At 36.4% G+C, this 22,604-nt stretch overlaps 1 protein-coding gene across 1 annotated transcript in view; it reads left to right on the top strand.

The window, feature by feature from the left end:
* Positions 1–22,604, top strand: part of EYS (eyes shut homolog) — a 900,402-nt gene that overhangs the window by 638,028 nt on the left and 239,770 nt on the right. The window contains exon 35 of the mRNA XM_061989098.1: positions 1,486–1,636. Coding sequence (XP_061845082.1) covers positions 1,486–1,636 — 151 coding nt within the window. The remainder of the gene's footprint in view (positions 1–1,485; positions 1,637–22,604) is intronic.

Below are 22,604 nucleotides of genomic sequence, written 5' to 3' on the forward strand. Positions count from 1 at the left end.
ATCAAGATTCGGTTCTACAATTTTCTCCCTTTTCACACTCATATTAGCTATTAATAAGAAAGTTTTTAAAAACTGTGTAAAGACAGAGGTAAAAAAAATCCCCTTATCCTTAAGAAAATTAATTAATTTAATCCACAGAAATAAAAATTGAATTTGTTTCTTTTTTTAATATTAATTTTAAGCACAAATCAAAATTTTATATTCTTCATCTGAAGTTCTTTACCATAGTATGGAGAGGCCAATTTTGCTTAAAAGAGCATTTATAGTCCTTTCTGTTAAAAAGCTAATATCATGTTTGCATATTTCTTCTGAAAGTGTGTCAGGACCAGAATTATACAGATAACAAACATAATTGTTTGCATGTGTTGTTAGTGCTAAGTCTCCATCATTTCAGTTAAAAAATGGTAGAAAACCTTATTAAATAGTATATGAGAAATCCTTGACATATCATTAACTGAAAAAAAGATTGTGAAGAAAACTTTCCACACTCTATTTCTAATCGTTAAGTTTCAGAAGTTGATTTTGCATTATTAAGAATAAACCACACACATACTTTACCTACAGCATACAAACTAAATTGCAAGCTGTTGTTTTTACAAGTTGGGGGTTTTTTTGGTATATACTGTTTTCACATAGATCTTTTGTGGCACCTGTATTACAAAGATACTTGAATATTTTAAAACATACAGCTGATTGAACTCTGATTTGTATTGTGTGGAGAAAGAAGAATATGCTCAGAATTCCTGTGTGAGAGACTGTTGTTTAGTTGTGATATTTCTTCACTCTGGTTTCTTTCATGAAGACAAAGTGTTTACTGCCAGTTGGTTACCAGAATGTAAATGAGCTTTGCATAATTGAAGAAAATCAAATTGTTTACTTTACACCTTTAGTTTATTGTTAACAATTTATGCATGCTGTTAAAAGTAATACTGTTAAGAGGGGGTGTGGAGAGGGGGAGGTAAAAGGGAATGTTTGCATTAATTTTAGGGTCTAATATTACTGTCTTTAGATTCAGGAATGATGCTTTTAAAGATAAGTATTACAGATAATAGTATGCCTGCACTCTCTAAAATGCAGTTTATTTTAAATTGGTTTTCAGGGTCATGTTTTTTTTGTGTGATTCAAAGGAGGGATATTTAAAATATTTGAGGTCAGTAGATGTCTTTTTTCAAATTACAAAGCCTTCTTGTTACTGTTAAAAAAATTGTCAAACTTTTTTATTCAAACATTATTATGTGCTTTTGATTTTTTAGCAATTACACTGCTCAGATTTACGATATGGCTTATTTTTAATGGAAGTTCAAACCTCAAATGAATACCAATTTACAGCTTGTTAAACAGCTTCTTTTATGTTTATAGTCTTTAATATAAAAACAGCTACTTACATTATTTTCCTCACTGTTTTTGTAACAGTATTTTTTTCAGATAGACAGTAATGTAAACAATACAAAGTGGTAAAATATGTCCATTTCTAAATTTATGCAGGCAAGTCATGGTACCATGTGAAGCAGAAATGTCAATCCAGGGGATCTCTGCAAAGACAAGTATACCTACAAATTTCTGGTCCAGTTCACATTGGCATGAAATAGGATCCATGTTTATTGGTGGTTTGCCTCATCATTATGCAGTAAAACAGGTATTTTTTTAATTCTTTCTTTTTATTTATGTTTATTATTTTGGGAGTGGCATACTGAATAGAATATTACTGAAGACATTTAAACTATGAAAAGATAAAAATTACTTAAAGCTGTCAGATGATTCAATCTAAGGGATAAGTATAGTCGCTTGAAGAGTTTTTCTGGTGCATGGGACTTTGGTAAGTGCACAGCAGCATTCTGTTCTGAAGTCATGAACTACAACTATGTTTGCTTTAAGTGAGAAAAGTTAAGGAGCAAAAATGATCAAATTTAGAGAACGTAACTATTTGCTCAGGTGCTAGCTCTGTGAAGATGTGAAGAATATAACTGCATCGGGTTCCTTAATGAAAAAAGCTCTCTGCTTGCATCCTGTGCTGGCACAGATAGGTCTAAATAAAAATGGACCAAGCAAGAGAGACCCAACCTGTGGAACTGCATTAATGAAAGAGAGACATGGTACAGAAGCTTGAAGATTGAAGTATGCAGCTAGGTTAACTGTTTATTCAGGAGTGAGCCATAATATGCAGTAGGGTAAGCACAGAGCAAGGGAAACATACATACTGAGATACGCAAAGGGTTGAAGAGAAGTGAATCATTACTGAATAGTAGTTATGAAGGAATTTGAGGTAGTCACAGTAATGAATGTATATCACTTAAGTGACTTCCAATGGTGGGGGGCGTGGGGGGAGGGGGGAGGGGAGTTGAAGAAGGATGAGTGTAGACAGCAATTTCTATTCTAGTCTCTAACACTCAAACTCTTCACACTCACAAAGATCAAAGTCACAGTCCCTGTAATTCATTTGGGTCTGGTACCATACATCCAGGGGACACTAGGTCCAGCTCCTGGCAGCATGGCCCCTATGCAAAACAGTTCCCAGATGACTCAGCCTTCTACATCTTGTCAGGTATCTGAAGTCCTTCTCTGCACTCAAGAGGCTATTGTCCTAACCATATGGGGTTTCTTTAAATTCAATTTTTGGCTAAATGTGCCAGAGATCTGTTAGTCATAGTTCCAAATCAATATCTTTCCCCTTATCTAAAGCCATTGAGTGTTGCTATGTGAATTACTTCATCTTCTAGCCTCCTATCTCAAATGTGTTACCAGAATGTAAATCCATTCACCATTACTCAACAAAGATTGTCTGAGAATCTTTTTGTTTTCTATCCATAGTGGAATAAACTGAACTGTTAGCACTGAGTCTAGCCCTGGTCTCATCTACCTGAGCAGTGCTCTTTGGATATGTCAGCCCACAACTGTAGCAAAGTTAATACACAAATGTTTTTGTTTTCCCAGGGCACAGTAAAATCATGTACTCACAGCTAGACATATGTATTCCAGATTTCAAATTTTTAGCCATACTTTTGGACAGGTCTCACTTTGTGACAATTGTTTCAACCTTTTTCTTTCTGTTCTGTTCTTCAGAAAGTGAAGGTCGTCCTATCATGAAGCAAATGTAGTAATTTCAAGCACAGACATGTTTTCAATGCTGCTATTGTAATGCAGCAGTTCTAGATTACTTTCACCTTATAATAAATTGTACAGTAATCAACAAAGTGGTGATACTGTTGAGATACAACTTAAAATTTCTTGTTAATAGATTTTTTTAGGATTGCAAAACACTCAGCTAAAAGTGTATTTCTAAATACCACATGTTGGTATTAAAAAAATGTGTCAAATAGTATTTGTAGTCACATAAATTTTTCCTTAGTTCAGATGTTTGTACACGAACTATCCATTCATCTGGAATATTTTATCCTCTTAGTTGCATATGAAATTTTAGTTACTTTATTTTTTTTTTAATTTTATTATAAACATATCTTCATTATTTGTTCTATACTACTAAGATATAATCAAGTATTTTCAGTGTTTAAATTGCCTATCTTCTAAGAGTTAAGAGAAATGTTTTTGTAGATTCTCAAAGGAATTCATAGTGAAGGCTTCAATCCATGGAGTGTATGTAGGAGGAGAAAAAGAAAAAATATATTTGAGGGTTATATATAATAATGGATATGAAAGAAGAAAGTTTGAGATGGTAAACAGCTCTTCAATAACAAAAGATAAAATAAAATTGAGAAAATAGATTTGCTTTAGGTAAGTTAAAATAGCAATAGGACATAATGCTTTAAGAGTGACTTACTGCTAAAACATTTTGCCTCTGTGTGTGTTCTATTGTCATATAAAAATAGGTTTCCATTCTTTAAGGATGTTGCAGGTGAATAGATTATTCTAGTCTACACAGGACTAATAGGTGAAATGTTATGGTTTAGGCTTATTATTTAGATAACGAATGTGGGACTGTATCCAAGTGCTCAAGCTGGTGGTACTTAACATCTATTAGTACTTGGAAAGCATATGTTCATATAACTTCTCCTAAAGGTAAAAATACATCCTTGACTCTCAGTTGCCTCTCTAGTTTACCATGAAGGTTTTTTTGGGAGTTTGTTTCTTTCTGTCTGAGATTACCTCAGCTATTTCTTTCACTTCATTTTCTTTGATCCTTTGTGATTTTTCTATTCAATTTGATCTTAGTGGCTCATTTCACTTTTTGTTTTTTTCTTTTTCTGTAGCTTAGTTTAATTTTCCTTATCTTTCCCATCAAGGTCTGTTGGCTAAAAGCCACATACAGTCTATAAAGGCTATCTTTTTTCGTCTTGTCAGGGAATGGAGAGCTGTGTGTCCAAGTTCTCTTCCTGTGGGCCTTTCAATACCAGCAGAAGGAAACCACTGCTTTGAACCAGCAGTCAGGCTTCTATTGTAAAACCTTCATCATTCCTGAAACAGAAAAGTCTTTTTCTGGCCTTCATCCTGCAGTTTGCTTCAATGGAGATTTCTGCTCCTGCTGAGACTCAGCTTTTTCTGCAAATACTCTGATCAGTCTTGGAGTAAAGTCTGATAATGACCTTTGTGATAAGTATAGTATCTGTCTAATAATACATTGTCTTGTTTTAGATGAGCTCTTTCTCTCACTAGGGTAGTTCACTCTACTGTTGGTTGTCCTACCTTCTAATATTGTACAAGTTGTAGAGAGCAGTGACTTCAGACCCTAGACTGCTTCAGTTTCATCTAACAGTAACTTCTAGCTGTCAGTGACAGAAACTGTTGACACAGGAGTTCTGTATTATTGCAGTTGGCTCATACTTCACTATTATCAGGCTAGATTCCTCTTCTTTTCTTTATAAGTGAAGTTTGATATGATCTGTGAATCCCTCAGGGTAATATATTGTGTCCTCTGAGGATTTCCTATACTGCAATTTCCATATCAGTTCTCAGGCCTCTATGCCTATTTTTCTACACATTTATTTTTGTCTGTATATTTATTATTTGATATTTCTTAGAATTAGAGTGCCCTCAACATGTAAGTCATGGTGCAACAATTAGTCTCTGCCTTTCAGTCTGAAAAAGTTGAAGCCTTTCCAAAAATGAGAGGGAATATTACCTATTTATCTTGACTGCCTGTTGTTCTTCAATGCCGTTCTGTATAAGGGGTATTATAAGGGATAGTCTTTTACTCTTTCTCTAAGGGAGAAAATTGTTTTAGTTTTCCTTAATGATTGGTTAGGAAACCATAGTGTCTTTCAGGATTTATTAAGAGAAGTTGCTATTTCTTTATTTGTACTCATTGAGGTGTTTTGAGTCTGTTCTGAATCTGATTGGCATTCTGCCTCTTGTACACTATTTTGAACAGAAATATCAATAAACAGAGTCAATAATAATTCTAGACTGAAAGGCCTGATAAACACCAACTATATATGTTTCCAGTGCCCAAGGTAATAACAGACTTAGCACACTATTAACAAAAGTTTTAATGTCCTTCCTAGTCACCCTCTACTGATTTCCCTAGTTGCTGACATATCTTGGGAAGGCACCCCAGGAGAACAGATTACAGCCCTGCTCTCAAGGCACATATTTAAAAGAACCGCTGTGACATCTGAGGAAGCAGTTCCATAATACTCAATAGAATTCTTCATTAATTAGAAGTTCTCAGATTCCTTGGACCTCTGTACCTAATGGCAGTGATTAGTGGGGACAAACATCACTAACAGCAAAGCAAGATAAAGTTATGGACTAAAATAAATCAGGCGTATTAAGTATCATGGGTCCAGATGGGATGCATACAAACATGTACCACTGGTTGGTGTTATCACAAAGCCACTCTCTATCACATCTAAAAGACTAGGTCAAACAGAGGAGAATCCTGATGGCTGGAAAAAGACAAATATGATGTCATCTTCATATTCAAATAGGCCAAGGAGGAAGATTTGGGTAATCATGAGCTTACAATGGCACAATTTAGTGCCTGAGACAATTGTAGAAACAAATGAAGGACAAGGGGGTCCTTGGGAACAATCAGCATGGATTTACCAAGGTGAAACACTACCTTATGATTATCTTCCATGTTGAGATGACTGACTCTGTGGACAAAGGGAGGACTGTGGATATTCTTCAGCTTTTTTCCCAAATTCATCCTCACTCCCCACTCCTTTATCTTCTTCCCCTGAAGGGTACAGGAAGGATAGGGAATGAAGATTGTGGTCAGTCCATAACAGTATATCTCTGACACTCCTCATACACATCTAGAGTTCTCTGATATTGTGTACCCACATGCCAAAAGACACAAAAAATATTTGCCTGTCTATGAATTCTGAAGGATCTGAAGACATGGGTAGTAATTGAGATAACAGATACCTGCACTGGTACACCTTGGACAAATTCAGCCAAGTTCAAGCACTGAAAACTACTTCACACACAGGAAGAAATTGTTTCTATGAGTCTCTGTAAACTGTCCTTTGCAAAGCTTGGTGAATTCATCTGACAATCTAGGAAGGCAGAGCTGAGCAGTCAGGAGGAAAGCTAGTCTATAAATAGCTGGCTGGCAGACATCTCATCCTGCTGTCTCCACACAGTGAAAAAACTCCCATTTAATTCTGTGACAGATTTTTTATTACTTATTTTTAAATCATATCCTGTTTCTTTGTTAAAGAATGTGACAGGCATACTTCAGACTTGTCAGATCTAAGAAACAGTCAAACAGTAAAATCAGTTAAACAGTTAAATGGTATCATCCTTTTAACACACTGGGATTTTGAAGCTTTTTGTGATAGCTGTTTTCTGAGACTTAAAAATCAACAACAGGAGAATAGAAACCAGACAAAAAACAAGGAAAAAAAAAGGATATTTTAAATCAGAAATTGAAAAAAAAAAAAAAAATTCTTCTAAAATCTCAAGAGATGTTTCAGAATAATTTATTTCACTCTAGCTTCAGTGGTGTTAATTGTTTACAAGAGCCTGTTCTTCTGCAGAGAAGATTGGTATACTCAAAGGGAAATTAAAGATTGTTTTCAAATACCTAAAGCAACAGATTATTTCACTAATAGTGCTATTTCTGCTCTTATAATTACTCCAGTAATTTATATTTCTAGACTTAATAGTATTTTAGTACTGAGAATGTGAAATGTCATTATATCTTTGTATTCCTTTTCAACATGAGCAGTTCTCTGTAATTAAAGTTTGCAAATATTGAAACAGAGAAGTTTCATAAGGAAAGGAAGCTTCTGTACCAGGAGAACAATCTTCTAATGTATATGTGGATATCACTATCCCCTTGTTACCAATGGAGAAAGTGTAACAGATAATTAATTGAGTGATATGCTCAGGATCGTGGTATTGTAACTAAGATTAGATGAAAATCATTATACATCTAAAGTCTCTCGGTTGGACTGCTAGTCCATACCTGTGGGAACTTTTTTGAGAGGATGCATATTTTAAATATATAGATATAAAATATGGTGTTCATATGTAAGAAATCATAGCTTTCTTATAAAAAAAAATAGATAGTATGATATCATAATCATATGAGGAGACAAAAACACCCATCTAGTCTTAGAATATTTTAGGTATCACTATATATAGATAAAATGTCATAAACATGTTAATAAATGATTGATAAAACATACCAGATGACATTCTGTCGCACTTACTCATTCGTTGAATTAAATGACACTGAGTGAAGAAATAGACAATGTAAAACAGGTGTTGCAAAATACAGAATTAGGCACTTAATTTGGAATGATCTGAAACCAGTTTGCTGTATGTTACAGCTGCTGTGCTTCCATAGACCAAAGCAACAGTAATCCCTCTGTAACTGTCTAGTTAGACATAGTTTATGATCCATTTCCCTTGCCAGAGCATTGCAAAGCAGTGGGAGAATTTAGTACAATCTGTGCACAGTATTCAAGTTTTATTATCTGGCATTTGCTTTAGCTGATAAAACTGCAGAAGGGGGATCTGACTGTAACTTTCACATAATAATTTATAATAATATAATATTTACACAATACTTTCACATCCTGTTACAGTAACCATCAGAGATGAGAAAATTACGGTGGTCCTGACCTTGTTAATGCACTCTGGGCTGCAGTGTTCTGCTTGAGAAGGTTCCTGGAGGAGACAACAAATGAAAGGACATCCAATGTTTCATAGGATTACAAGGCATAGTAGGCTGTTACATTGCTGCAGCTGTTTGCTACAATGATACAAACAAGAATGGATAAATTGAAACCTTGCAGGCGAAAGTTCTTGAAACCCCACAGATTTCCTGTTGTTCTACAGTAAATTTTTAATTTTCATAATTATTAATCATAAGATTTGTAAAACTCTTTTATTTTAACAGAATGTTGACTTCTTGATTGTGAGTCAAATTACCAGATTTGTTCATAGAATCTTCCAAGTTTTAAAAAACTACTTGAATTTTCTCAATTTCTTTTTTATCAGTGTATGCAATGACACCTGCAGACTGGTTAAAGCTTTTTTCATTAGTTCATAAATTTGCTTAGCAGTTGTTCAAAGAATATCTCATATTTTATATCATTTAAAGCATCATCTATTCCACTACTTTAAACTCAGTAAGAGGGAGCTAGGTGCCAGGCTTTATTCTTCACTCAAGGTATAGTAGAATATAGGTGCTTAAGTTGTAGCAGCTATGCACTTGAGTTTGAGGTTCTGTTGTGATACAGAAAATGAAAATGAATAGTGTTGGCTCCTCTATGCAACATTTTCATATGGTTTACTTTCCTTACACACGTTATATGTCTTTTGAGCCTGCTCTGTTGTCTGATTTGTGATTACAGTATTCAGAAAGACTTTTCCACAGTGTTCGTTGGTTTGAAATGCATTGTACCTCCTGAGGAGTATCTGATCTCTTCTTGACATGACAGCCTTAGATCCTGACAAGTATTTTCCCTTTAATGTTCTATTTAGGATATGCTCTGGATCTGTCTTTGCATCACCCAAATGCTTGTTATAATTAAGATCTCTGCTTATTCTTCCTTAAGCTATTTCATATTTATATGCTTTTATACAAACATATAGATGGAGACTAAGTAAAAATTTGTCACATCACCAGAAATACGTCTTCTACATGGCACTCATTGTTTTATTGACTATTGTTACATTCACTGCTGAACATTCTTCTTTAGATTGAAAAGTCATTGTCTACGTGCTCTGTTCTAATCATTTTTCTGAAATCAGATGTCCTGTTTCTCAAGTGAGAAGATAATTCTGCAGTCTTCTTTAGGGAGCTACTGTTTATATTGTCCTGAATACTTTGCTGTAGTACTTTGTGGATGTGTTTACAAGCACAGAACTCAGTTGGAAATATTTGTGGCAGGTAACCCATGCGAAAACTGACCTAGTATTTTTTGTTGTTGTTGTTGCCTTTTTTAAAACCAGTTTATTTACCTAAAAGAAGTTTTTTTCTCAATTTCCCATGATTATTAATTTTGTTTAAAAACTTTGTGTGGGGAATAATGTCAAAATATTATTGAAAATTAAGTTAGTTATGCTGTTTGATGACCCTCTTGTATAGGCCCATTGATATGTTGAAGGAGTTGTAATTGGGGAAGCATAGCCTCCTTTTACAAAATTTTATACTGATTCTTTATGGCATATTGTTTCATACCTACATTCTTCATTACAACCTTTAGGAAATTACTTCTCAATATAGATTTGTTGGGGGTTAATTTGGTTGATTTATTTTGACCTTTCTTTGTTCCTTTTAAAAAAATGGTATTGTATTTGCTACTGTTCTCCAGTTTGGTACAAAATGTGATTTAAGTGAAAAGTTACTTACAGTATCTCCAAGCTTCCTATTTTTCACATTTCAGAAAATTTTAGATAAGTACTAAAACAATCTCCTCAGGAACGTGGTAAAGTTCCCGTCACTGGATGTTTTCAATATGTAATTGAACAGATAATGTTATCTAAGCTCCCTTTCCCATGAAAGGTTGGACCAGATGATCCTTTGAGGTGTCTTGCAACCTGGGTTGTTCTGTGATTGTGTGTTTCTATGATTGTATGTTTCTATGATTGTATGTTTCTATGAGTATTTATTTCTACCTAAAACAAATTATATCCCAGGACCTTTTTGAATATGCATAGTTTTGTTTAATTTATCAGATATGTTCCCTTTACATCCTGCACCTTTATTTAGGCCTGAAAGATGCTGATTAGTAGGCTTCTTATTCTATTGTTTTGTTATTCAAGCCCCTTTGTTTTTAAAAGTCATCCTTGACTTTAGTTTGTTTTTTCTACTGGAGTTATGTATAAAGTTGTCTGAACCGTATGGAAGTCTTTTTCTGTAAACTGCAAATATTTTACCCATTTTACCCATTATTTTTCCATTTATTTTTATCCTTTCTAACCTTGTCCTACTTTAGCTAAACTACTCTTGGTGAATTTTTTAAGTGTTTTTTTCTCTCAGAAGAGTACTGAAGATTAATACATTATAGTCAATGGTTTTAAATACTTTTTTATTGTTATATAATGAAAGGGATCCTATATCTAGCTTAATGCAAGACCAAGAATTTTTTCTCTTGTGGTTTCTCTAATGGTTCCAAGAAACCATTATTTACAGCATCTAAAAATGCAGTTCCTGCATAATATCTTGTCATGATTTCTTACCAGACTGCTTGGAATTAGTATCTCCTTCTACCGTGTTTTCTGCCTTTCTAACCTTTCTAACCTACTTTAGTACTTAACAAGACCATCTTTGTTAGGCAATATATAACATAGATCTAATATCGTATGATTATTTCTGTGAGAAATTTCAGTGCAGAAAGATTTATGCTAGTTTGTATATATTTATTTCACTACTTTCTTTATAGTGCCTTTTTTCTTGTGCTTCCTACACCTTACCTAATTTTTATACTTAAATCACGGTAACCTAGTGTTTCTTTTTCTATTGTCAAGATGCTTATCATATTGTTTGACCACTTCTTTTTTCTTTTCGAATTCAGATATCTTTCTGGAGGCAGTTACCTGTACTTTAAAAAGAAATAATAATTAAGTGGTTTGATAAAAGGAAAGTTATGTTTAAAACATACATATTGTTTGGAGTTTTTTATTACTTTTTTCTTTTCTGTAACATATTTACCTAGCTTAGTGTGGTGGTTTAACCATGTCTATGTGCTCATCAAAGTTGTTCTATCACTCCTCTTCCTAATTCAGATTGGGGAGAGAGAAATATAATGAAACACACTCAGCTTGAGATAAGGACAGGGAGATGACTGAGCAATTACTGTTACAGGCAAAAGAGACTCAACTTGGGAAGAAATGGTTTGAGTTATTAACAATGAGAGCAGAGTAGGGAAATAAGAAATAAAAATTGAATCTTAAAGCACCTCCTTCCACCCTTCCCTTCTTCCCAAGTGTCTACCTCTTCCCCCTCAGTGGCGCAGGGGATCGCGAATGGGTCATTTCATCATAGATGGACTTTGCCGCTGCTTCCTCTAAGGAAGAGGCCTCCTCACACTTCCCACTGCTACAATGTGGGGACCCAGTGTGGGCAGACAGTCCTTCATGAACTTCTTCAACATGAGTCTTTCCCATAGGTCACAGTTCTTCACAAACTTCTGTAGCATGGACCCCCAAGGGGTCACATGTCCTGATAGGCTACTTGCTCCAGTGTGAGCTCCTCTCTGTCCACGAGTTCACAGGTCCTGCCAGGAACTTGCTCCAGCATGGGTTTCTGACAGGGTTACAGCATCCTTCGGGCATCCACCTGCTATGGCACGTGATTCTCCAAGGGCTGCAGGTGGACCTCTGCTCCCCTGTGGCCTCAATGGCTGGAGGGCAGGGCCTCACCATGGACTGCACCATGGACTGCAAGAGAATCTCTCCTCCAGTGGCAGGGCACTTTCTCCCACTCCTTCTTCAGGGACCTTGGTATCTGAAGAGATATTTTTCTCATTTTTTCATTCCCTTCTTCTGATGCAGTTTTCAGCACCTGTGCAGCAACTTCTTCCCCTTCTCAAATATGTTAATTACAGAGGCATTATCTCAATCACTAATTGGCTCAGCCTTGGCCAACAGTGAGCCCATCTTAGAGCAGATTGGCACTGGCCCTATCAGATACAGGGGAAGCTTCTGGGAGCTTTTCACAGAAGTCACCCCTGTACCCTCCTTGCTACCAAAACCTGTCTGTACAAGCTCTAGACACTCAGTTGTATCATGGCTATTCTGACCATGAAATTTTGATTTTTTTTTATAAAAGTAAAAGATAAAAAGAAAAATGTGATAAAATGAAAACAGTAAATCTGTTTTAAAGCAATTGTGATATTCTGTAATTATGACTACTATGTAATGTTAATGTACTGTCTTACCCAAACCCATAGATACAAAATAACAGTATATATGAGACATTAGATATTTTACTGCAAGTTCTAGATGTATGCAATGTTTCTCTGTTAGGATTTTTTGTTATTTGTATGTGTCATGGATTAGGCCCGTCCAGGAACAAAGGACTACCATCAGCCGTAAGTACCAAGGGCCTTTGGAAACCCTAAGGACAATTGCTACTTATGGTCCCAGGCAAAACAAAGAAGACTACTTAACTTGGGGAAGCAAATGAAACTTGATTTAGTCTGCCACCAACCAAAAAAACATAAATGGAAATACTCAACTGAAAAATCAATACAGGGTAAGGTAATGACAAAAAGTACAGTGAACTCCTTTAAGATCCCCTTTCCACCCTCTCTCCCCCTTCTCAGGCTCAGGCACCTGATCCTCATGTCTTTATCTCCTCCCATCCAGAGTAACACAGGGGGACAGGGAATGGGGATTTCAGTCCCCATTTCAGTCCCCTTTCCTGATGGCTCCTGCCACTTGTCTCTCCTAAAGGCAGCCCAGTTCCTTGCTGCTCCTCCCTGCTCCAGTGCAGGGTACCTCACACACTGGGTAGTCTGCACAGATCACTCCAACTTGCACTCATTCTGAGGGCTGCAGCTTCTCTCTGCATCCTCTGGATTGGGGTCTACTACACTTGCCCCTCTGGCACAAAGTTCTCCCAGATCTACTGGCAACTATTAGTCCAACCAGCACCCTCCATGGGTCACAGGTGTTCAGCTGCACTCTCACCATGGGCTGCAGGGAGGTCTCTAGTCCAGTGCTCCTCCACTCTTCCAACTTTTTAACGGTGGGGTCCACATGGTCACCTACATCTTGCCCCACTCTTCCACCTCTTCCTACAAGATTGACTCAGCTGGGCCAGAGGTGGGCCCAGCTCAGAGCTGGGGGAAGTTTTGGGAACTGATTATGGGGGCAGCACTGCAGACCCCTCCTGCTGTTACTAAGCACAAGCAGCTTTTCACAAATCCATCACAGTGTGTCAATAGCCCTTACCATCTTAAAGTGGTATCTTGCTTGGTCTTCAAGGCCAAAAAATATTGAGAAGAAAAATCTAAAATGTTCCCATAATACTGTATTACTTGCTTATGTTCTTCTTTTCAAATCAATCTGTGTTGTAAAGTCTGCAGGTGATAATCTTAGACATTGCAGTATCTAAGATATCATCTAAAAGAGGTATGTGCAGAGAACATTGTAGTGAATAGTGCCACATCCTAGTGTGGGGTTTTTTTAATTAGATTAATCAGTATACCTATTGGAATGTTATTGGTCTTTTTAATGCTTTTTCTTAGATCTGAATATGCTCATGTAAGTGGTCTTGAGAATTATTGGCTTTTCTACTCGAAACAAGTTTGAACTCTTACTGAAGGTCGGTATTGGTACTATATGATCCTTCATGCTACAAAATAAAATGTCCCAGCTCATACAGACTGCAGTGGCTTTGGGTTATGTTAGTTATATTAAAATCTAAACCTAGACTATGTTAATCAAAATGTACAATAAATCTTTCTAGTATTTGTCACAAAATCCAAATTTATAATATTGGAAATGCAGAATGGAAAGCATAAAAGCAGATATAAAGAACCTTCTCTTCTTTTTATTCAGTTACTGATACAATTTCCTGAGTAATTCTTACCAACTTTACATTGAAAAATTCATATTAATTTGAATGATTGTACTAGTTACAGATTACACTTCATATTTTATTAGGAAGATCAGACTTCTTTTTGATTGTGAACATGCATATGAAAAACACTCTTCCCTTTTCTGCCTTTTCTCCAGCTACAATTCGTAATAGTTTTACTGCTTTTAAAAATTTCTTTAGAGTTGACTTAGAGAAATTAGAATTTCATGTGTGTTCATACGTATACAGGAAATGTTTTGCATTATATAAATAGAAATATTGGTATTTCAAATAATATTAATTATCTCTTGATATAAGTATATTGTAATGATATAATTAATAATATTTTCCATAAAATGTACCCAAATCATAATGATATAATCTCACATCAGAAAGCAAAAAATATCCTTCACTGCATTAAATACATAGAGCAGAAAGTATTGCTTGTGAGAAATCAAGATCTTTTCTCAATGATCATCTTCTGCATGAAAGGAGAGAGATAGTTAAGGTTTTATATTAACTGATATATTTTCACATGGTCATGCTTCATGGACGTGCAAAAATTTTATTACTACCAAAAATCCTACATAAAAAATGCATTTACACTCCACATAGATAATATGTCAATATTTATATTCCACAATATAAATTGATTGCTATAACTGGGATTAAAAATGTAATTTAGTCTCATTAGATAATGCTAGAATGCCAAGTACAGAGCTACAGATCACCCAAACCAGTGATATTATAGTTTCACTACATTCTTGCAGAAAAGAAGCCAATGAATATTCAGAAATTCATGGTCCTGGGCCATTTGTGCAGTAGGTCTTGTGTAGGAGCTGTCACACTTAATCAGAACATTCAAAACAATGAATTTGAACTCCAAAACTCCGGGCAGAATCAAGGACAATGTGCCAAATAGATTAGTCCTGTTTCCTATTTGTATGAGAGTCCTGATATGCGTGCCTTTACTTAAGTTCTCTTGAAGCTTTCTTATGCAGTTAGCAATAATCAGACCTCTATGTGCATGGGGAAATCAAACTACTGAAGCTTATGAGTCTGAAATTAAAGGAATATGATGAGAAAAGGAAAAGACAAAAAACTAGAGAAGGCTGCTGCTAATCCTGAATGATTATGATTGCCCCTGTCTCACTGAAATCCCCTCAGATTTTGACTTTATGGAAGTATTTTTCTCAAAAGTATTTTAATTGTTTCATCCTTACAGCATAAGAACTCAGACTTATTTTATTCTAAATGCTTGACGCTAACTAGATATCTAAATTAAAAGACTGATACAAAGACATCATCAAAACTTTGTCTTGCTCTCTTGAGATATTAAAAAAAACCCCAACCATATAGAGGAAGGAGACGTAAACAAACTCTGCATTTGGAGATTTTAATAGGACATTTAAGTTCAGATTTCTGTTTAGCATGGAAGAAAGATTTTCCTTTTTTGACTAATATTTCCTATAGAGAGAAATACGTGGCTGAAAAATAAAAGATAAATTAAAAGTAAAATAGTATGATTTCTAGAGGCAACTGGTGAGTGCATCCAGATGAATTAATATAGCACTGGAAAAATACATATCTTTTTGAAAGAAAGTACATGTTGTATATTCCTTTGTGACACCAGAACGCTTTTCTACTGCAGTACCTCTAGAGACCCCGTTCAAGCTCTTTCTCTCCTCTTAGTAAATATGTGAAATAGAAGAATATCTGCAACCATTCCACACTGTACTGAGCTAAATGCTCTTCTACTTGATATTTCTTGCCCCAAAGTTGTCTTTATCATTTGGATTTTAGGAACTCAACTTTGTGCCAGCTGTGGGTCTGTATTTTATTTCCTAAAACGTGTTTTTTGTACTGATGCCAGTGATTCAAGTTGTATCTAAGACAGGTCCATTGTGGGCATTCACTTATTTATGCATTAGGGAAACAGTGGGTTCAGTGTGAAATAGAACCAAGGAACTGGTTACAAACGGCATAAAGAAGGCCAAGGCACCTGACACATTCTTTGTTTTGATCTTTACCCATAAAACCAGCCTTCAGGACCACTAAGCCCAAAAGACCATCTGGTGGAGAAGGACTAGATTAAGGAGTCCAATATTGGGTCCAATACTGTTCTAACATCACAATTAGTGAACTCGATGATGGAATAGAATGTACCTTCAGCAAATTTATAGATGATACAAAGCTAGGAGGAGTGACTAATTCTCCCGAGGGTTGTGTTGCCACCCAGACGGATCTCATTAGATTGGAGAAATGGGCTGACAGGAATCTCAGGAAGTTCAACAAGATGAACTGCGAAGTCCTGTCCCTGAAGAGAAATAACCCCATACATATTGGATCTGGACAACAAATTGGTAAAGGAGGATCTTGGAGTTCTGGTGGACAAATGACACCCCATGAGTCAGCAATGCACCCTCGAGGGAAAAGAAATTCAACGGTATCCTGCAGCTGTACTAGGAAGAGTATTTCCAGCAGGTCAAGGCAGGGGATTTATCCTCTGTACTCAGTGCTGGTAGGGTTTCAGAATTTATGTGGCCAGTTCTGGACTTCCACAGTACAAGAAAGTCATGGAATTACTGAAGCATCTCCAGTACAGGACCACAAAGATGATTAAGGGACTGGAACATCTATCATATGAGGAAAGATTGAAAGAGCTGGGACTGTTCTTTTTAGTGTTCTCTTCCTGTAATATCACTCTAGGCCCTTTGCTCACTAACCCTCACAGGATTTGACTCATTGGTTGCTCACAGGGCTGCTGGTAACTCTGTCTGTCCGTTATAATTCCTGTTTTAAACATCTCCAAGAGATCCCTTTCACGCATAAGCATTTCTGTGATTCTGTGCTCTACGTCTACTTAACCACCAAAGAGAGTGCTGATACTGATACTAGCAGTCAATGATAAAGCACATACTCAAACTCTGTTTGTTTGCATGTCTCCTTGGGAATTCACTCTGTTGAGTTTTTTACTCTGGAGACTCAAGTTGGAACTTTCCTTCAGGGTACCTTCTGTGCATTGTCAAAGTATGGCAATGTGCCCAGGAAGGAGACAGAAACACCTGTCTCCTCACTGACATGAATGTCTTGAGATTTGTTGTTCTTGGACTTTGAGGGTTTTCAGGTTCAGCCTGCCTTCTGCTAATCCCGTGTGCTGTTTGATCCTGGAAACTTCTATCCAGCGTTCAGAGTTAGGGTAGATACAGTGTAATGGAAGTTTTCTTCTATATTATCCCATGTAAGATTATTTTCTATTTGTGAGGCCTTGTTGGAGCTTGACCATGCAATTTGGCAACTGTTACCCTCTTACTGTCATCCATAAAATGGATGAACTACAACTGCTAAAACCCTAGGAATACTGAGTACCTATATGTATTCTGCTGTCTTTTTCCTTTACTTTCTTGGCTGTGTCAGAGGAGTATAGAGGCATGTGCTTCACAGGAAAGAGGGATGGTAGGAGACTGACTGCTAGAAAAAAAAGGCTTATTCACCTATATTCCTCAGAATTACCTAGTGAACTGTTTAGACTTTTTTCTTTCAGTAAGAACTCAACAATAAAATATCTGAAACTGCAGAATCTGCCTTGAATTGTACCTTAGAGGACTTTTCAGCCACTGTCGCCAATTATTCCATAGTGCTCAAAATTGTTCATGATCTATCAGGCTCTCATCTTGTTCTTATCCTTCATACTTTTTGCACATGACTACCAAAGAAAATGGAGGAATTTACCCAAGAGAAATTATTTAAGTCCTTCACTCTTTTGAAGCCATGCTGTCATGTATCAAGTTGCATCCTCTGTTGGGGTGCTCCTTAGTGTCAGCCTCAAGAGTTATTTAACCAGCTTCTCAGATGGCAGCTCTTCATGCATCGTGGATTATCTGCATTATTCCCATCATATTATTATTGTATATCACCAGCCTTAAGTAGGTGTTGGAGGACTTGATATTCTTTTTCTAATTTTACGTTTTCCTGCATGCAACAATGATATCTTAAGTTCCTCTTATATTCAGTGCTTGACCTTAAATACAAATCATCATTGGGCTAGATGATCTCTAAAGGTCCCTTCCAACCCTACCATTCTATGATTCTATGATTTGTTTAACTTCACCATTCTGCTGCCTTCTAAGCCTATGTCAATTTTGGGAAAGGTAGTGGATCAGCACTGGATAAGGGACAGATATCCTAGTTACTCATTTACTACCCATCCTCAACTTGATGGGGAAGCAAATAAGATGAAATAGCTTGTAGGATGAGAGAAAGACAGAGATCTCATAGCAATTAACGTCCAGGATTCCAAAAGCATCCTGGTAACAGCCACAGCCTTATTTTGCTGGTAAGAAATCTCCTTGACACCTTGCCTTGATGGGTGGGCTGATGTGGGAATTGTTCTGGGAAAATATTTTAAGTGTCTATGTGATGTTTTGACTTTTTGACAACCTTGTTTCTTTAACTATTTGTCTTTTCTTTCTATTCAGTGTGAAAAAATCAGGGCAGTTAGAGATATTTGGGATGACATCTTCTGCTGAGGATGTTTAGCCCTTTTTGCCCAATAGTTTTCCATGTTCTCAAATTGTATGACTTACCTGGAAATGTGACAGTCTGTATGTGCATAACACCCTTTCAGATACATTTTTTGTCTGTTGTTCATGGTCTAGTCCGGAAGACACTTTTTAAGAAGTTGTTGTTGTCTTGAAAGTGTCAGCATACAGAATTATGAGTTGAGGAGCATGCTCAGGCAGTCTGCTACACAAGATCTGTAGTGTTTGATGGAGCTATGCCTTCACATTGACATCTTGGAAGTCATTTCAAACCATAAAGTGTATACCTGTGAGAATTGTAAGTGTAGATTTGCCACCACATATAACACCACATGTTATACAAACAATGAAAGAAATAATTTCCTTTGACTGGAAGCAATGGAGCTCAACAGATGGCATGATCTGTGAAGGTAACATTTCAGTAGTGTGTTTGCACGACCCTTTGAGATTTTTTTTGGAAAATTTCAGCAGGTCTGGTGGATGATTAAGTGAGAAATAAGGCTTGAGCAGTTAGCAGATAATTTTCATGAGCCCTTAGAGGATGTGTTTGGTATCAGTCCCTTCCAGCAAAGCTTAAAGCTTAAACAAACTACGGTGAAGTGACTTAATGCAGCAGTGCTCTTCAGTGCTTACATCCCAGACATCTGTTGTCTAATCACTTTGAGCTCCATCCAGACACTGACTGAACATTATATTGTTTCCAAGCAGCATCCCAAAGCTTGGGAATAAAGGCTGCAATCATTCATTGCGTAAGTGTATTCTGGGGTCTTGTGTAAGAAGCTTGATGGCAGACTATCTGGACTGAAAATGTATATGGTCACACTTTCCTCAAAAATGTGAAGGTTTCGCACAGAAAATTCACATGCAGTCTGCAACTACATTTGTATGGCTCCTTACTGTGGTTTACACCTTCCTTTCAGTCTCTTTTTCAAGGCAGAATTAGATCTTAAGAGTATTGATGGTGTTCACTATAAACAATGAAGAAGTTGTAAACAATGAAGAAGTTCACCTCTCAGAAAAGGGGATATGTTGAACATGCATACCAGCAAATACCAGTTAGTGACCTGTAATCTTCCTTTATAGCTCTTGTGGTGGTAAGGTCTGACAGTGTAAACCTAAACGATTAGCAGAATATTTAACAGAATGTGTGGACCAGTCAGGCAACTAATGCAATAATTACTCAAATGACCCTATCAACCAGCAGTTCCCTGGATTAGTTGCCCACTCTTTCCTTGTATGTTCAGGAACTGTACATTCATCTCTTGCAGACTGGTTCTATCTGCAATTGACGAGAATGCACAAAAATTACCTTGTGTTTATGCATTCTCTGCAACACAGATAAAACCTAAGGAGTTGATCTCCTTTAGATATCAACTTACTCATCTGTTAACTTGGTTTTGATAAGGGTAAATGTCTAGGCATAGATTGTATCAATCAAACCACAAAACTCAAGCTACATGAGAAAAACTGTTATGCAAATTTATTACATTTTAATAGACAAAATCAATATTAATTTGTTGCTATTTTATGTATGTGTGATTTTTCTCTGAATTTTTTCAAAAGCAGAGAGGTTTATGCCACAAACATGAAGGTTTGGGTGTATATCTCCATCCTATTAAAATGCAAATCCACTAGAAACTTTTCAGGAAAAAGATGACAATTTGCTGCTAAATCCCACAAAATCCCATTTAAAATCACTTTACTGATTAAACTTGTGTGCTTTGGATGGCAAATGGAGCAAATTGTTGCCATTTCTAGTAAATACAAACTCAGTAACCAAAAGCATGCATATAGCCAGAGAATGTATTAAGGTAGTTTATTCATTATTCTAAAACCATGGAGTGTCACCTGAATTGATAATAATAAAAACATCTTTGCTCTCACAGATGTGTTTTTACAGTATTATGGGACAGAAGTTTTGGAGTTTTTTTTCTCACCTCTGTTACCATTACTGTCAAACTAGTGTTTGTAGCACTTTTCATTTCTCTAACATCTTCAGTGGTAGTTGTTTGTATATCCATGCACTAACTTAGAGTAGGTATTACATCAACTAGTTTTGTCAAGTGCCTGTGAAATTCTGGATTCTTGTTGATTCCCTGTACTGGGTCTGGCTGGGATGGAGTAGTTTTCTTCATAGCATCCAGTATGATGCAGTGGTTTAGACTGTTGGCCAAAGCAATGTTGCTAGCACAGGGATGTTATGGCTGTTGCTGAACAGTGTTTACACAGTGACAGGAAGGGAGGGTGGGAAGGGAGGGGGGGTGGCAGTAGTAGACTGGGAAGAGACATAGCTGAGACAACTGATTCCAAATGACTGAAACTGACTGACTAATTGACATACCATACGATGTCATGGTCAGCAATAAAACTGGGGAGAAGTTTTTGCCAAAGTAGCTGTTGCTCATGGGTTGGCTGGGCACTGATTTGCTGGAGGTGATTGCTTTTGCATCACTTGGGGTTTTTCCTCTTCCTCCCCCTCCTCCTTATTAAACTATCTTTATATCAACCCTTGAGTTTGCTAACTTTTGTCCTTCTTCTCTCCACCATCCTGTTAGAGGGAATTGAGCAAGTGACTGGATGAGTCTTACCTGCCACCTTAGGTAAACCCACAACATTCGCTCAACCTCATTGTCACCCCAGAGTAACCTTGGCAGGTAACTTCTGTCATGTGCTCACCATTAATCTCACTCAGTATTGTCTGTTGTATTTCTGTCAGGTGTTACTGTTGATTTGTAGGTCTATCGGTAGCAGATGTGTCCAGAATTGAGAGCCCTACTCTACTAACTGCAAAACACTATTTCTTTCACAAGAAAATAACAAGATCTTTGTTAGAAATACTCAGAAACACTTAGAAATACTAGCATAGCCAGTATGAAGAGGTCCTACCTATATACTATTTGTATATCATATGTGTGAGTCCCGCAATAAAAATCAGAATTTCTGAAATTAAAAAGAGTGTTAGTAATTCCTTAGGAGAAATGTGATAGTTTATCTTGAAGCACATGAAATCATAAGTGTCTGGTTTATAAAAGGCGGGAAAATATACTGAAAAGTACTTCAGCTAGAAAACAGTCATGTAAGGTTATACGCTTTCCCTAATCTTTCATTGAAGGGAATGTTAAAATATGGATTTTCCTCATGGAATCCTAACAGAAGGCAGTATAAATACTCTCACAGTTTATGGCTTCCTCATCTGATGCAAATTACAGGAAGTTACTGGGGCATGATATTCTGTATAGTCTTCTATAGTCTCTGATTAAACCAAAGAAAACTAATTCTTCAAAACATAAACATCCCAGGTTTTAACAGAATAAAAGTTAGAACATTTCACCTCTTCATAACAAAGGCTTTGTGTGATGTCAGACAAAACAGGAGAAAAATGGTTAGATGCAATCCTTTCCTACTCATCATGATACTCTAGGAAAACCCTAGAAGTACTCCTCCAGTGTCAGCAAGACAAAGGTTTTTGGTGACAACTGCAGTGTTTGTAGCTTGGTATCTCTACTTATTTGGAGTCAGTCACTCTTCTTGCCCCAATGTGTTTAAGTTTTGTTAAAGGTCCACCTCTGAATTTTGGCAAGTTTTATTTCACTGTTATGCTTTCTACTTCCATTAGATATCATTCTTTGCTGGTTTTTTGTTTGTGGTCTTCATTATTCCCAGTACCATCTTCCAGCTGGTGATTTCCAGACATTTCTGCCACTTTAATTAAGGAAATTTCACCCCTTCCATCTTCAATGTTTTCAGTTCTTTAACTGATTCCTTTAATTTTATAATTTTTCCTTCCAAAAATCATTATTAAGGATGTAGTTTTGTTTTTCTAAGCTCTTTTTAGATAATGATAATTTCTGGTTGGTCTTTCAAGAGTTAAACTGTCTGCTTAGTAATTCTATAGCATCCTTAACATTAAACAAACTAAAATATGAGGTATCATTGTCTTTTTAGGCTTAGAGTATATTTGAAAAATTAAACAAAAAAAAAAAATCAAAAGTTTGACTGAGGAATACTCCATCAAAATCAAAAGCACTTGGATTTCTCTACACGTGCTAAGTTTGTCTCATAGTTGTGTGATTTCCCTCAGAAACTATTTCTTTAATAATGTTAGTGATTTCTCTCCACGT

The sequence above is a fragment of the Colius striatus genome, chromosome 2 (genome assembly GCF_028858725.1).
Source record: "Colius striatus isolate bColStr4 chromosome 2, bColStr4.1.hap1, whole genome shotgun sequence".
Lineage (NCBI taxonomy): Eukaryota > Metazoa > Chordata > Aves > Coliiformes > Coliidae > Colius > Colius striatus.